This window comes from Chironomus tepperi, unplaced genomic scaffold, assembly GCF_022539635.2.
Source record: "Chironomus tepperi strain 1889 unplaced genomic scaffold, CSIRO-AGI_Ctep_v1 contig_335, whole genome shotgun sequence".
Lineage (NCBI taxonomy): Eukaryota > Metazoa > Arthropoda > Insecta > Diptera > Chironomidae > Chironomus > Chironomus tepperi.
The window spans coordinates 100,383-114,974 of record NW_027226457.1 but is presented as its reverse complement, the minus strand read 5'-3'; the positions used below and the strand labels follow the sequence as shown (position 1 = coordinate 114,974).

The window sequence follows — 14,592 nt, the reverse complement described above, 5'->3', positions numbered from 1 at the left end:
TGTTTATTAAACTTCAAAATATGAAATGCTGAACACTATTTTATAAAATAGATCCCAAAACTTTTAGGCCAAACAGAATCAAGATTTATTAATTTCTTTAAAAATATTTTCTTTCATATGTTACTCGTATGACTAAAAAAATTTCATCAAAAAGTTTGATATTTTTACACTAATTTTTATGCTCTTTTTTGAGTGTACAAAAATATTGAAAGTCCACGACCTCATATATTATTTAAATTTGAATCTTTGGTTCTAGCAGGTTTTAGCAATGGTAATATCAATGTAATATTTTTAGAAATGTTAAGTAAATAATTACACTTAATGCAAATTAAGATGATAAAAGGACTAAAATTTACACTTTATTTCCTAAAGCAACATAGGTTAAATTTTAAAAAGTTCAAAATTTAATTTTAAAACAAATTAATAAAATATTTACTAAAAAAAATTCAATTCAATTATGTGCGAAACAATAATTTTTCTTCAGTTAAATATTTTATTTAATCCACAAAATAACTATAAATTCATAAAATGCTTTATCGTTTGATTTTGTAGCCATGCGACAGCCCAATTGATAAAATTAAAAAAATAATATACTTGAATCCAAATATGAAATAATAAATCAAATAATCATAATGATAAAAATGTTGATAGTATTGGATACACTTTGTAATTGAAATTTTACTGTGATGTTATATAAATTGATTTTTTTTCTTAATAGAATTAAAATTCTTTGCTTAATTGAATATATGTATATTTAATGTTACTATAGTATTTAGCCTAACAAATAACTAAACCAAGTTTGAATGTTTTTACTGATGTCAAAAAAAACAATACAAATTTAATTTTAAAAAAATATATCATCAATTACAATTGTGTGTTGTTTGTGTAAACTCATACAATTTTTATTTTTTTAAAACTTCAGTTTTCAAAATTCTAATTTGAATTTATGATCGTGGTAAATTTTTCTGTACACTCAAAAAGCATTGAAATTTTATATGCAATTTTAAATTTTGCAATAATTTCTTTTAAAAAAGATTTTTGAATGAATTTCTTTTTGTGCTTGTCGTAAAATTATTACAGAGCACTAAATAAGTTTATTTTATTTCTTTTTAATTCTTGAAACTGGACGTGTGGTTTTTCTGTAATTTTTAATAATAAAAAGTATTTTTCGAAAAATGTCATAATTGGAACTCAAATCAATCCAATATTTTGTGTTTCTTATTTTATCTAATTCAAGTTTTTCAAATAGTTGATTTTAAATATTTTAAAATAAATTAAACTGCTGAATGATTCATTTTCTAAATGACACTACCCTGAAAATTAATTTATAGATTTTTCATAATAAAATAGGAATTATTAAAAATGTTGCTCAGTCCAAAAAAGAATGTGTAAAGAAGGTTTTTATTTTGATTTGCCATTTTTTATCAAGTGAATGTGATTATTTTGAAACGATGTAGTAGAAACTCAAAACTTACCAGACTAATTAGATAATTTAAAATTATTTCTTCCAATAAATCGAATGAGTTGAACTTTTATTTTCAATTTAAAATTTTCTTGGTTATTAAGTTGAAAAAATTAAAATAAATTAAAAAAAAACTGTCAATTTTTAGAAAAATACTTAATCTTCAAAAACTCAACTAATACACAAAAAACACACAAGTCTTTAATATTTCAAACAACACATATAATCTTTTAAACTTGTTAATCGCTCCGATTTTTGCGTCTTTTTAAATATTTTACCCCCAATATTAAAGTTTATTTTTTTAATAATTATTTTCTTAAAATATTGTCCAGTAAGTCCAAAATAATAAAATTGAAACGAAATCTTTACTCCGCGAAAAATTCAATTGCCTTCGTCAGCTAAATGTAAACTAAAATATGAATTTTAACATAAAATGGAAAGCAATAAAAAATAGGATGGAAGTGGAAAAGTCAGCAAATTGAACATAATTCACTTAGGTGACATAAAGAATTGTATAACTGATGACAATTCTAAATAAGTATGTTAATACAATTATAAATGAATAATGTACAAGCATGGCTCCTACAAAATAAACACGAATTATGAAGCCATAGTAATATATAAGAAAAGTTTGTATGCTTTAATGCAGACCTTTCTGCTGTGCTCAAATTTAAAGTAAGAGTATAATAAATTTGTTGATATAACGTAATTTGTGAAAACTGAAACTTAGCATGTAAAAATGAAAACTAGTGAAATTGATATAGAATAATTTGTGTTGAATTTGAAGTAGTTCAGAATTATGGAAAAACTTGCCTAGATATGGAGGGAATTAGTCGTTGTCAGAATTTGATATTTTCAAAAATTTCATAAATATATTTTAAATTTTTGTTAAAAATGCAATCAAAAAGTTGACAAATTTGTGAATTGAATTCATGACCGGAGAAAGACTTTGAAATTCATTTTTAGGTTTATATAAAAGGCAAGGAAATTTTTGAAAATATTTAATTAATTAAACATATTTCTTTTTTTTGGGCAAATGAACTTTGGGAAAATGAAAAAAAAGTAATAAAAATATAGTTAATAATAAAAAATGTCAATGTAAATAAATGTCTGAAATTAAAATAATCAATAAAAACAGTCATGTCGTATATTACCTGTCCTATTTTATGTCAAGAATAATTTATCAAAATTTAATACAAAAACATAAAAAGGTTTTAAAAAATAATTAAAACAATTTTAAATTATTTTCAAGAAATAAGCTATAGCAATAAAGGAACGCTTTAAAAATTTTAACATATTAAAAGCATATAGAAAAAAAAAACTGAAAAATTAAAATTAAAATGATAAATCAAGAGCCAAATTTTAAAGGTTTAAAATTTTAAAATGCTTTAAATATTTTATTTATTTTTGTTCATAATTTAATGTTAAAAGAAAAAAATTTATTAATTTTTAGAGAAATGTTTAGAAAAAAAACTAATAAAGGAAGAAATAATTTTAATAATAAAGTAAAAAAAAAACAGTTTTTGATTTCATTTTTACTCTATGCCATTTATAGTCATTTTGCTGCCAAATGCTAAAGATACATCAAAAAATAATAAAATTTATAAAACCAAGGAATGAGATTTTTTCAAATAAATTCTTTATAAATGCATTTATTTATATATTCAATTCAAAGTTGACAATGATTTTACTATAATCTCAGTCCTTAGTTGTTATAAAGAAGAAATAAAATGATATTGTATAAAGGATAATTTATAAATAATAAAAGTATTTGCTTATATTTTAAATTATTAAACATATTTACAACAAATAAATGACAAATAGCAATTTATAACAAAAGCATTTTTTGTTTCTTTATGTAAAATATTTCAATTATACACTAATTATTATCATCATTATTATTTATAATAAAATTTTGTTCGTTTTCTGTCATTTTGCTCTTGACACCGCCCCTTTTAAAATCTCATATGCTCATTTCCTTCCTATAGCTTTGAAAATTCTGATGGCTATAAGCCCGAATAACCGATAGTAAATAAATATTTTCCCATCATGATTTTTTTGCATTACATTTAAATTTGATATAAATAAATTTAATTTTTTTTTACTAATAATGATAATAATAAAAAGATAATTTTTGGCAGAGAAGTAATAAAAGGTGATGTTATAAGAAACCAATTGAATGATATTAACACTACATAGTTTGCGTATGATAAAACATAATAGTTAATATTGTTCTAAATATTTACTTTTAAGAATTGAATAAAAAAATTTCTTTTGTGTCTCTAAGTGTATGTGGAATTGTGAAAGAGATTAATAGCAACTTTAGAGAATTGAAATTGTAACACGGAAAATAAAGCAAATACAATATAACTGTAAAGCACTTATTGATAAATGAATCATCATTTTCCTTTATGTTGCTTAATGAAATGTATTAAATTTTTCTGTTTTTATTCTTAAAAATATTTTAGAATCATTGTATTAAATAAAATTTGAATATGTAGTATCTATATATATTTTTATGCATTTTTATATTATTTGATCATAAATGTTTTAAAAGAACTAGCAAGATGAATTTGCAACTTGTTTGATTTATTTAATATTTTGTTATTTTTACATACCCGGTAATTGCTGAACATCACTAGAACGTCCATCAAGAGGAGTTGGAGGAGGTGTTATTGCAGGTTTTTGTGCTAAATAGAAAAAAATTTAAGTTAATAAAGCATTACAAAAATGAATGTAATAGTTTTTTTTTTGCATAAAAAAGTATATTTCTTACTTGATTCAACGGACTTTTGTTGTATTAATTCTTCTTCATCGCTCAAATTGTCTAGCCTGGAATCACTAACGTCGTCTAAATTTATACTTTCGATCGTTCGAATAGTTGTTGTTGTGGTAATAATTTCTTTGGTTTCTCCTGGATGCACTGTTGTTGTTGTTGTATTTGTAATAACTTTGCTTTGAATGTTGTCTGCTTTTTGACGTGCTTCTTCAAGTATTTCATCAACTAATGTAGGATCCATTACTTCACGTTCGATTTTTTCGAATTCATCTGTGATATCATCACCTTGATCATAAAATTGAGTCATTGTATTTTTGACCGAATCGCCATCACTACTTGTTGTTGTAGTTGTAGTAATGATTTCTCGTTTCTTTAAAATTGACGATTCTGTTAAAACTTCATCAGGAATTGCTTCTGTGATGGTTGTTGTTTTTGAAACTGTTGAAATAATTTTCTCAGGTAAATCTTTTTCTTCTGTTGACTGCTGAATTTCAGATGCCAAAAAATCTAGAGTCACTGGAATTGCTTCATGTGTAAATTTATGTTCAAATTTTTCAACATCGCCCAATGTTTTTTGGAATTTATCTTGTAATTCCTTTTCAAACTCAGATTTATCAACAGATGAGCTGTCGTGAGATGTTGTCTTTAATTTAACTACCTGCTCTGGCACAGTCGAAGACTTATATGAATTATCAACAGGTTTTTGCATCAATATTTCATCTTCATGCTTTGCGCGAGCATCCTCAATAAGGCTTTGTCGCTTGATTGTAATTATTTCTTCAACAATTTCTTTTTGTTGAGTCGAAGGAAAATGTTTTTGTTCTCCTGACAAACGCTTTTCAATTTTTTCGCGCCTTTCAGCAACACTTCGTTTTGCAGCTTCTATTTCATCTTCTTCTGATTCAATAACCTTCTCTTCAGCCGAATATTTACTTTCATCGTGCTCATATCGTCCATATCTTTTCTTGTTAAGATCTTCAAGTGATTCTGAATCTTTTATTAGGTCTGATTCCTCATAACCATTTGTATCATTTGAACGCTTCTGTTGACGTTTCGTAACGGTTGAAGTGGTAATTTTGCGAATTAAACAACGTTCAACAATGTCATCACGATCAATACTACGAAGGCCGTTTTCCAATATATTTATATCATTTTGTTTTTTAGTCTGGAAAAGCTTTAGCATAGCTTGAGCTTGTTGCGCAGTACTGTTGGAATAATTTTCAATGATATCTTCAACTTCTTGCTCAGTTATACCAATCTCAGGAGCGAGTTTTATCCAGTCATCACCAAGAAGATTCGAAACGTCACTCATTCGAAGTTCTACTCCACGCATATAGTCATCAGGATATTTATGAATATGTGAAGAAAGCTCAATACGCTGAATAACTTCTTGACTTCCATCAAGTATGGATAATTGTTCAGGTATAATATCTTCAGGTAGGACAATATTTAGGATACAAATCGGTGTTTGTGGCTGCTCACCTTTAGCTACTTTTGGCTCACGCATAAAAAGAGCTCTTCCAACTGTGTCTGCATGCTGGTCTTTAACACGGACAGAGAAAGGTAATCGATTTTCTTTGAAAGCCTTAAAAGGAAATTGTAATTGTTCACCAGATTTAGTGACAGGAATGAGATTTCCTGCTAATTCAAGATACTGAATTTTATTTTCCAAAACTTCTACGTCACGACTTTTTGCAACTTCTGAAAAGTTTTCTTGTTGTTCTAAAGTTTTATCCTCTCTATCGTCAGTCATACAAAAAACTCGCAAACGTGCTTCCATCGGATCAACCCGCTTAGCAAAAACTACAAATTTCGCCATAAAAGGAACATGAATAGCTTCCCTGTTAAAATTTTTAATCGAAAAATTATTTAATTTTTTTAAATTTTAATAACAAAATCATACTTATAAAGTTCAGTTGCCATTTTTGTAGCATCGGCAATATTGCGGCAATCCATTAACCAAAATCGTGCAGACACAGTTGTAGTAAATGATACACAATCATTTACAAATGTAAGTGGTGTTGATCCTGTAACATCTTCCCATTGTGCTCTTGTTGTTCCACCTGAATTAATAAAATCAATCATTAGTACGATTAAAGCAAAGTTTTTACTAACTATTTTATATTTTCTTTTCATACATCATATCTAATCGAAAAAATGTATAATTTTGAAAATGCATTAGGCCGCATTAGGTAACACTTAATGATGCATAATTTTTCAAAACATTTAGAAAGAAAATTTATTAGTTTTCGTTTTATTCCATATATTTTCCTTCCAATGCTTAATACTTAAAATTTTTGAGATTTTACAAAGGCATGCATTGAATTGATAAACAAACGAAAATGAAACCATAAATTTTTCATGTTTTTATTTTTTGTGTAAATGTAAAATAGTTTCAATCAAATATTGCAAGTGATGTGTGAAATATTAAAATAAAAAAAAATATAATGATTATTGTTTGCTGTGTTCACAATCAAGCATATTATTAATAAAAAGTGGAACTTTAATACGGGAGAAATTGAAAATAATAATAATAATAATAAATATTAAAAACGGTGAAAAACATTGCAAAAAATGTTTATGTAAAAGTATAAAACTTATAAAAATTAAACATTTAATGCCAATAATCAATAAGTCACTGATATATTATTTATAAAAACTATAAAATGATCCATATTGAAACCATTACTATTATCTATATATATTTTCAGAATATTCATTAGCAACGTAATATCATAAAATAAATTACAGAATATTTTGAATACGATGATTATGTTAGAAACACTGATTAAATTACATTGACATCAAAATTAACTTAATCTCTTTGTTTCAAATATTTCTTAGTGTATGATAAAAATTAGTACTAAGTTACAAAAACTAAATAGTTTATACTTGTGATATTTAATAAGGAAAAATCGGATTCGATAACTTATAGTAAAATGTTTGTTTTAAACAAATTTTTTTTGTATGAATAATTTTTTTGTAAAATTTAAATTTTATTATTATTATGAACAAAATATTATTAAAAGGTTTTCGAATAAATTAAATATAAAAATTAGAAAAAAATATAGGTGTAAATGTTAACGAATGTAAAAATCGAGAATTAATTTATAATATTAAAAAAAAAATAAAAACTTATAAGAAGTAAATTTTAAATTAATATATGTCTTTAATAATTGTTTCAGAAAAGTTCTCCCTTACATAGGGCAACTAACAGTAGATTAAGTAAATAGATAGCAACGGTTTCAGAAAAGTTCTCCCTTATTTTTTTATATTTAGGGCAACTAACAGTAGATTACTTCCATTTTAATTGTTATTTGTTTGCTTTGATTTTTTTGATTTGGCCAAAAATATAATCCAAAATAAAATAAGGAAAGAAATAAAAATCTAATCAAAAAATGATTTTGAATGACTAAAAATCTGAACTAAGCATTTAAAAAAATATTCAAATTAATTTGAAATAACTATGCTCGTTATTAGAATTTAAGCTAAAATATTTCAATCAAAATTTTTGTGACTGATAATCTTCAGTTGCTGCGTCAAAAGCTTATGATTTTAACATGAAAGATTAAAAAAACGAGCTACATTTAAAACAAGTTATATATTTTTGAAAGAAAATTAATGATCACAAAAAAGTGAGGTTGCTAAAAAGATATAGGAAAATAGGGTCCGTTCACACATTACGAAATGTAAAAATAGACTTTTTTGAATTCCTTCCGTTGTTTTTGTCACAAATTTTACAAAAATATTTTACTTGAATTGTCATAAAATCTCAGGTCTTCAGGCTGAAAGAATTAAGTAATAAGTGAAAGACCCTATATAGATTTTTTTTAGTAGATGGAATTATAAGAAATATAAATGCTTGAGTCAAATCAAATATAAAATAAATTATATACGTTACTAAATATTTTCAAATGTTCATTCCATCGGACCATCTAATTCATGCTTACATATTATGTCACTTAATATTTTCTCATTCTCAATTGAGCTTTATCTATTTAAACTATGATTTTCATCATGATGAAAAAGAATAAAACAAAAGCAATTTAAGCAATCAGGATATGGTGCGTATATATAATAGAGAAACGCGCTTATGACTGTGATGATTAAAAAGCTTTGCAAAAACTTATTCTCAAGTTTCTCTAAACTTTAGTGTTTAAACAATAAGGATGTTCTGTTTTAAACAACAAGTTTATAAATAATGTTCAGAAATTCATTTGATTTGGAAAGGGAAACAATTTTCAATAATTAAGCTTGTTTCATAATCAGTATTACTTAAATTTTAATATTCATATGTAACGTATATAGTTTAGTATATAATAATAATAAAATAAATATAAATATAATATAATGAAAATGAATATTTAAAAAATTATAAATTATTTTAAATAATCCTTTTAAAAATATATAAAAATATCTAATCAAAATATTTTGGAGTTAAATGCTAGGCATAATTACAAATGTTTAGAAATTCGTTCATTTATTTCGTAACACAATTTCAAATCAAATCTCTTTGGTATTGTAAAATGGCTAAACCCTCTCTCCTCCCTTAATTTTATCTTTAATATTGAACACCTAAATTTAATATAAATGCCATATACTCGATGCCCCCTGTGTTTTTCTATTTTTCATTGTGAGTTAAAAAAGTGAGGCATTTAAAAATTGGTTTTGACTATTAAATTTCTACTTATTACAATTTTCATTTTTTTTTTTCAAAAGAGTTACGCAATAATTGAACGATCCTAGATTTACAAGAATTTAATTCATTTAACATATTCCACAAAACATTATTTTTAGTAAAATTGACTATAAATTCCATATTTCTTGAAAATTTTAAACAATTAATAATGAAAAATTATATGTTTATGTTCAACACAATTTTAAAATTCGAGAACATAAAAGCGTTTGTACAAATGAAAATTATGAAACAAAAATTCAGATAGAATAAAAAAATAAGAAATTTTAAAGAAAAAAATGAGAAAAAATCCCAACAAATAATTTCAAATATCAAAGTTTCTTCAAAACTTAAAAAAAAATATTTTCTCTTTTAATCTTAAGATTTTGGATAACATTTTGTTTCAAAAAATTCGGATGTATTCATCGTTAGTTACCTTTTAGAGATCTTTTCCGAAACACACCTTCAAATTTGTTTCATATTTTTTTAAAATATTTATTTGCGTATTTATTGTGTTTTGTTTGGACATATTTTTTTTATTTTTATTTTGATTGTATTTTTTCCAAATTTTATTTGATTTGGAAGATTTTAAGTTTTGGCAGAAGAAAGAAAAAGGAAGAAGAGAGTGGTAGCGTGCATTAATTAAATTTTAGTTTATTGAATATTTAACTCAATGAGATTTTATTTGTTTTTATTACGACTAAAATAAGCATATCAAATTAATCATTTCATTTTAATCGCAATAACTGCTTTGGTTTTTTTATCTTAACTGCTATTTTTATATTTTACTAGCTAAAACTAATTTATTGAAATATAAAATCATTGAATCAAAACCTTTACCCCTTTTTCCTATGATTGATTCAAGTTTAAAGTTGAGTATTAGAAATTAGTTACTAATTCTACATAATATCTTAACTTCAATTAAATTAGGAAGTGCACTGATTTTACTTTTTATTTGATACCTATCAAAAAATTAATCAACTTATGTTATGAATCATATCGTTGAGCTAGCTAACAAAAAATTAATCTAATAAATATTTTCTTAACTTAATAGCAATTGAGATAAAATGTAAAGAGTAAAAAAGTCCCTTTTTGCTCAAAACAAGTTATAAACTAACTAAAATTGTTAAAACTAAGAAAAACATTAAAAAATATTTTGGTAAAGTTTTGAAAATTATTCAATGTCATGAAAATAATTTTTTGTATTTTTAAGAAAAATAAAAACTTGTAATTCAAATCCAATTTTTCCTGTATGTTTGTAAAGTTTTTTTATCTCAAAAAAAAAAAAAAAATCTAATCATTTTACTTAGTAAAATTTAATTTTTTTTTAAAAAAATTATGTTCGTTTGTATTTTAAAAATTATTCAAATTTTAAATGAGAAATGTTTTCAAAAAAGTTTAAAAATGTATTTATCTGATGTTAAAACTTTACATTTTTAAAGAAAAAGGAAAATATAATAAACAAAAAGAATTTGTATGTGTTGCACTCAATTTTTCATATTTAAATTTTTTTTTTTTTCTTATAAAATTGAATAAATAATTTGACTTACCTGTTATTGAACATAATAAGCGAAGTGTTGGTGCATTTCCGGAATACTGATTTATCATTCCTTGACTATGAGCACGTGGTGTGGGAATGCTCAATGTTATCGCTTTATGAAATTTGCGACGACGTGGTTCAACTGTGACCACTGGTGAAACAGCTACGCCACGTCCCAAAAGTTTTGCTGTTAATTCAGGATCAATTGGTTGTGCCTAATTTTTCCAAATTCGAAGAATGAAATATTTGAAAAAAATTAAACCACAAAAAAAGAAAAAAATTATAATAAAATAAATTAATAAATAAATAAGTTCTTAGCGCTATTGTTTTGCGCCCAAAAATAAAAAATTTTTGGATACATAAGCAAAGAAAAATTAAAAAAACATATTAACAAAAGTTATATAAAATACGTTAAAAAATTAAAAATTAAATAATTAAGGATTTAAATGAACTAAATAATGTGAAGCAAGGCTCGAACATTTAAAATTATATTAAAATTTTTTGATTTTCTTTTTAATCTTTTTTTTAAGAATTCAATCATTTAAATATTTTTTCATCTGCAGCGATGGTAAATTTAAATGCAATAAGAAAGAAGTTAGCATTTTTTTTTAATTTACGAAACTAAAAATGTATTAAATAAGCAAAGGAGCAAATCATATGAAATGGTCATTCTATTTAGCATTGTTTCATTGAATACAAATTAGTGTTAATTTCTCATTTAGTTTTTTTTTAAAATGTAATTTAAATTGATTTGAAAAACTTTTTAATAAAATTGATTCATCTTTGTTTAATTAATTGCAAATAATTATCAAATGAGCGTTCATAGCCCAATAAATTTAGTATTTTTCAAACATTCATTTCCTTAAAAACTAGCTTAATCTAATTTTAATATAATTTTGTTTCAATCTTGAATTCAGTTTAGTATTAAATTTTCGAACCCTGTTTCATTTTTCAAATCACAAATAGTGAATTTCCTTTGAAAAGTCAGTGAAAAAATTCAATTAAATACACAAAAATTTTTATTTTTTGTTAGTAAGTTATAATATTTATTTCAGAAAAGAAGAGTTGAGTAAACTAAATTTATTGGGCACTCAAATCATTTTTGAAAAGTTTTAATCATTTTCTGTTGATTCAGTTAAATGTGGATTCTGGTTTAATTGTATTTCTTAATTCTACGATCTTGCGAGATTAAAATCCAAAAAGGACAGATTTTCAAGGGCCTTATTGATTATACATACTACAAGAAAAATAGCCCCTCAAATTTTTTTGATGAATTATTATTTTCAAATTGGTTATACCATTATTAAATTCCTTGATAAATTCAAATTTGTAAAAGTTTTCATATCATGTTTTTTTAAACCTAATTTTAATTTGTCTCTCAATTTTTAATAATTTAATATCCTAGAAAACCTGAGAAATTTATGGTTTTCAAAATTTTCATCTAACATCCTAGAGTTGATCATTTCTATCCGATCGACAAAAATAAGGAAACATTCGTCTTGACATATGGCTTTCATACGGACTCTTAATAAATGTTTCAGTAACGGAACTACACTAAATATATCTTGAATAAAAGAACTGGAAATTTTTGAATTTTCAATTGAAAATTTGCCAAATTTTTTTCTTACGGTATTTTTTACCAATCGATTTCAAAATATTACTAAATTAAAATACAAACATATCAGAATGTGTGATTATCATTATAAGACAGTATTTCAAAGATATTTTAAGATTATATTTCGTAATAAAATTCTAGAATTCAATTTCAAAAAAACTTTGAATCTATAGGCTTCACAATGTACGTAATGTAATATTGTGCTCAATTTTTGTTTTTAAGTAGCAAAATAAATTCCTGACTGTTTTTAATCACAAATAAATTAATAATTTATAAATCTATTTTTTTGCATACCTATGGTTAAACATTTTTGATCAAAGTATTAAATGAAGTGTAATTAATTTTTTTAAGCCATACAAGTTATACTCAGTAATCAAATGTTAATTTTTTAGCTTTAAGTGTTCATTTTGATTAATTTATATTTGCTCTAATTAATTAAATATTTATAATTTTAGATGAAAATTTCTTAAAAACTTAAACAAATTATAACCTTGTCTAATACTGGTTTTAAAATTCTTATTTTTAATTAAAATAAAAATACAAAGTTATTTAAAGTAATGGAATTGTCGTAAAAATTATATTTTGTAAGATAATTAAATCATTGCCTGATATTTGACAATATTATGCTCCATATATTGGAAAATAAATAATTGAACACTTTTATTGATTATATTTGATAAAAAATCAAAATCACACAAAACTCTTAATTCGTAATAATTATAAAATATTGAATTTATAATAATTACATTTTTGGTATAGTTATGATAGTATAAAAAAGGGAGATTGTCATCAAATAAATGTATTTAATGATTAAAGACGGTACAAACATTGTTAATATAATCATTTGAGCAACTCGATCAAATGTTAAATTCATAAAATTAATATTAAATAAGTTTTAGTACATTTTTGTAATAAAGTTATGATAAAACATTGTTACATTTTCCACGAAAATTCAAAGATTCTATCTAATTCTAGTTATGCAACTAGAAAGATGAACTAAGTTCGTAATGTAATCAACCTTTGGAATAATTTAAATTTGATTTTTAGTACAAAACATAATTGAAGCTCCTTTACTTTAACATCAAAAACTTTGTTGAAAATGGCAAAATAATATTTTTGTTTACATATTTTTTAGATTTTATATAATTATTTCTTGGAAGATCTGATCCGATATTTCACCATTTTTGTAAGTTTTCATCAGTTTTCAAAAGATTTAAGACTTCATTATAAACATTGCTAATAAATGACTAGATTAAAAAGTTTCGTGGAATTAATTCTATGGAAATTGCTTAAAAATCACTTAGAATTTTTAAACATTAGGGTCAATAAGTTTACCAAATCAATGAGAATCTCTTTTTCTTTGGAACATGATTAACACTAATTTTACGTAATTTTTCAGGCGCAACACCTTTACGTGGTTTAAATAAATTTACCTGCAGTCCAACTTTAATTTTTTTGGTAAGTGCTCCTTGAGGAAAGACAGCTTGAACTTGTGGAACAACTGTGCTTGAAACCATTCCACCCTCAGGTCCTATAGCATGAACCTCTTGATGAATTCGTGAAATAACTGCAAAATACTGTGGAAAATCGTAGGTCACAAAACGACAAATGCGTCCTCCACCTAATTCATCCATTTGAGCGATGTCTAAAATAAATAATCAGATAGAATTTTAAATTTGTATCCCCTTTAAAAATATTTTCAGCATACCTTCGGGCTCAAAGCAATCATTTAGTACTTCGCTTATTATTTCATCAGAATTTTCTATTGTATGTTCACGCCATGTTTCTCCGTTATCGGAACGCAAGATAACAATTTCGCGTTCTTTTCCACGCAACGATGCGAAATGTGGAACTTCCATAATTACTGGTCCTAAGAATTTTGCCCCAACAGGTCCAAGTTCAAGAACACGACTTGCTAGTGCTTCTCCTTCCATTAATGGTGGAGGGTGCATTGTCCGTTGAGGCTTAACATAACGGCATGTTATACGCGTTGGTTGGGCTGCTGAACGAGCAGGTACAATAATTCGAACTCCACTATGGCGGCAACCTCTCATTGCTCCACCACGAGCATCAACCAGAAAGGAAACCAAGAAACTGTAATCATTCAAAATTTGTCTTGAATCATCAATAAAATCATGAATATTTCTTTCTATTTTAATTTAACTACTTGAAAAAAAGTATATAAATTGAAAAAAAAAATCACAATCTAAATATTCTAAACTGTGCAATTAAAGAAGATATAAAGAAACTAGAAAAATATAAATATAAAATGATTTTTTTGAATTTTTAAAACAATATTTTATATAAAACATAAAGAAAATTTAAAAAAAAAAATTTAATAGCCTTCCACTTCGCTAATTAAAAAGATGTCTCGTAATTTCTGCATCTGACTAATTCTGTACGTTTTAAGCAAACAATTGCATCGTAAACTGGAGAAGAAATCAAGGCGACAGATCAAGGCGGAAAATGCCCCAAAAATTACGAGTCAGGATTTATTGTTTTGTGTGCATAATCGGCAGAA

The 14,592-nt window shown here is 24.5% G+C and overlaps 1 protein-coding gene across 6 annotated transcripts in view; it reads right to left on the bottom strand.

Annotated features, from left to right (window-relative positions):
* LOC139093404 (ankyrin-2-like) overlaps nucleotides 1-14,592 on the bottom strand; it is a 66,849-nt gene that overhangs the window by 36,923 nt on the left and 15,334 nt on the right. For 4 of the 6 annotated variants that reach the window (XM_070644114.1, XM_070644118.1, XM_070644119.1 and 1 more), the window contains 6 exons: nucleotides 13,780-14,186; nucleotides 13,505-13,716; nucleotides 10,467-10,671; nucleotides 6,145-6,304; nucleotides 4,239-6,082; nucleotides 4,081-4,152 (listed from right to left, as the gene is read on the bottom strand). In XM_070644114.1, the coding sequence (XP_070500215.1) occupies nucleotides 4,081-4,152; nucleotides 4,239-6,082; nucleotides 6,145-6,304; nucleotides 10,467-10,671; nucleotides 13,505-13,716; nucleotides 13,780-14,186 (2,900 nt within the window). The remainder of the gene's footprint in view (nucleotides 1-4,080; nucleotides 4,153-4,238; nucleotides 6,083-6,144; nucleotides 6,305-10,466; nucleotides 10,672-13,504; nucleotides 13,717-13,779; nucleotides 14,187-14,592) is intronic. The other 2 variants (XM_070644115.1, XM_070644116.1) reach the window with 1 other exon arrangement.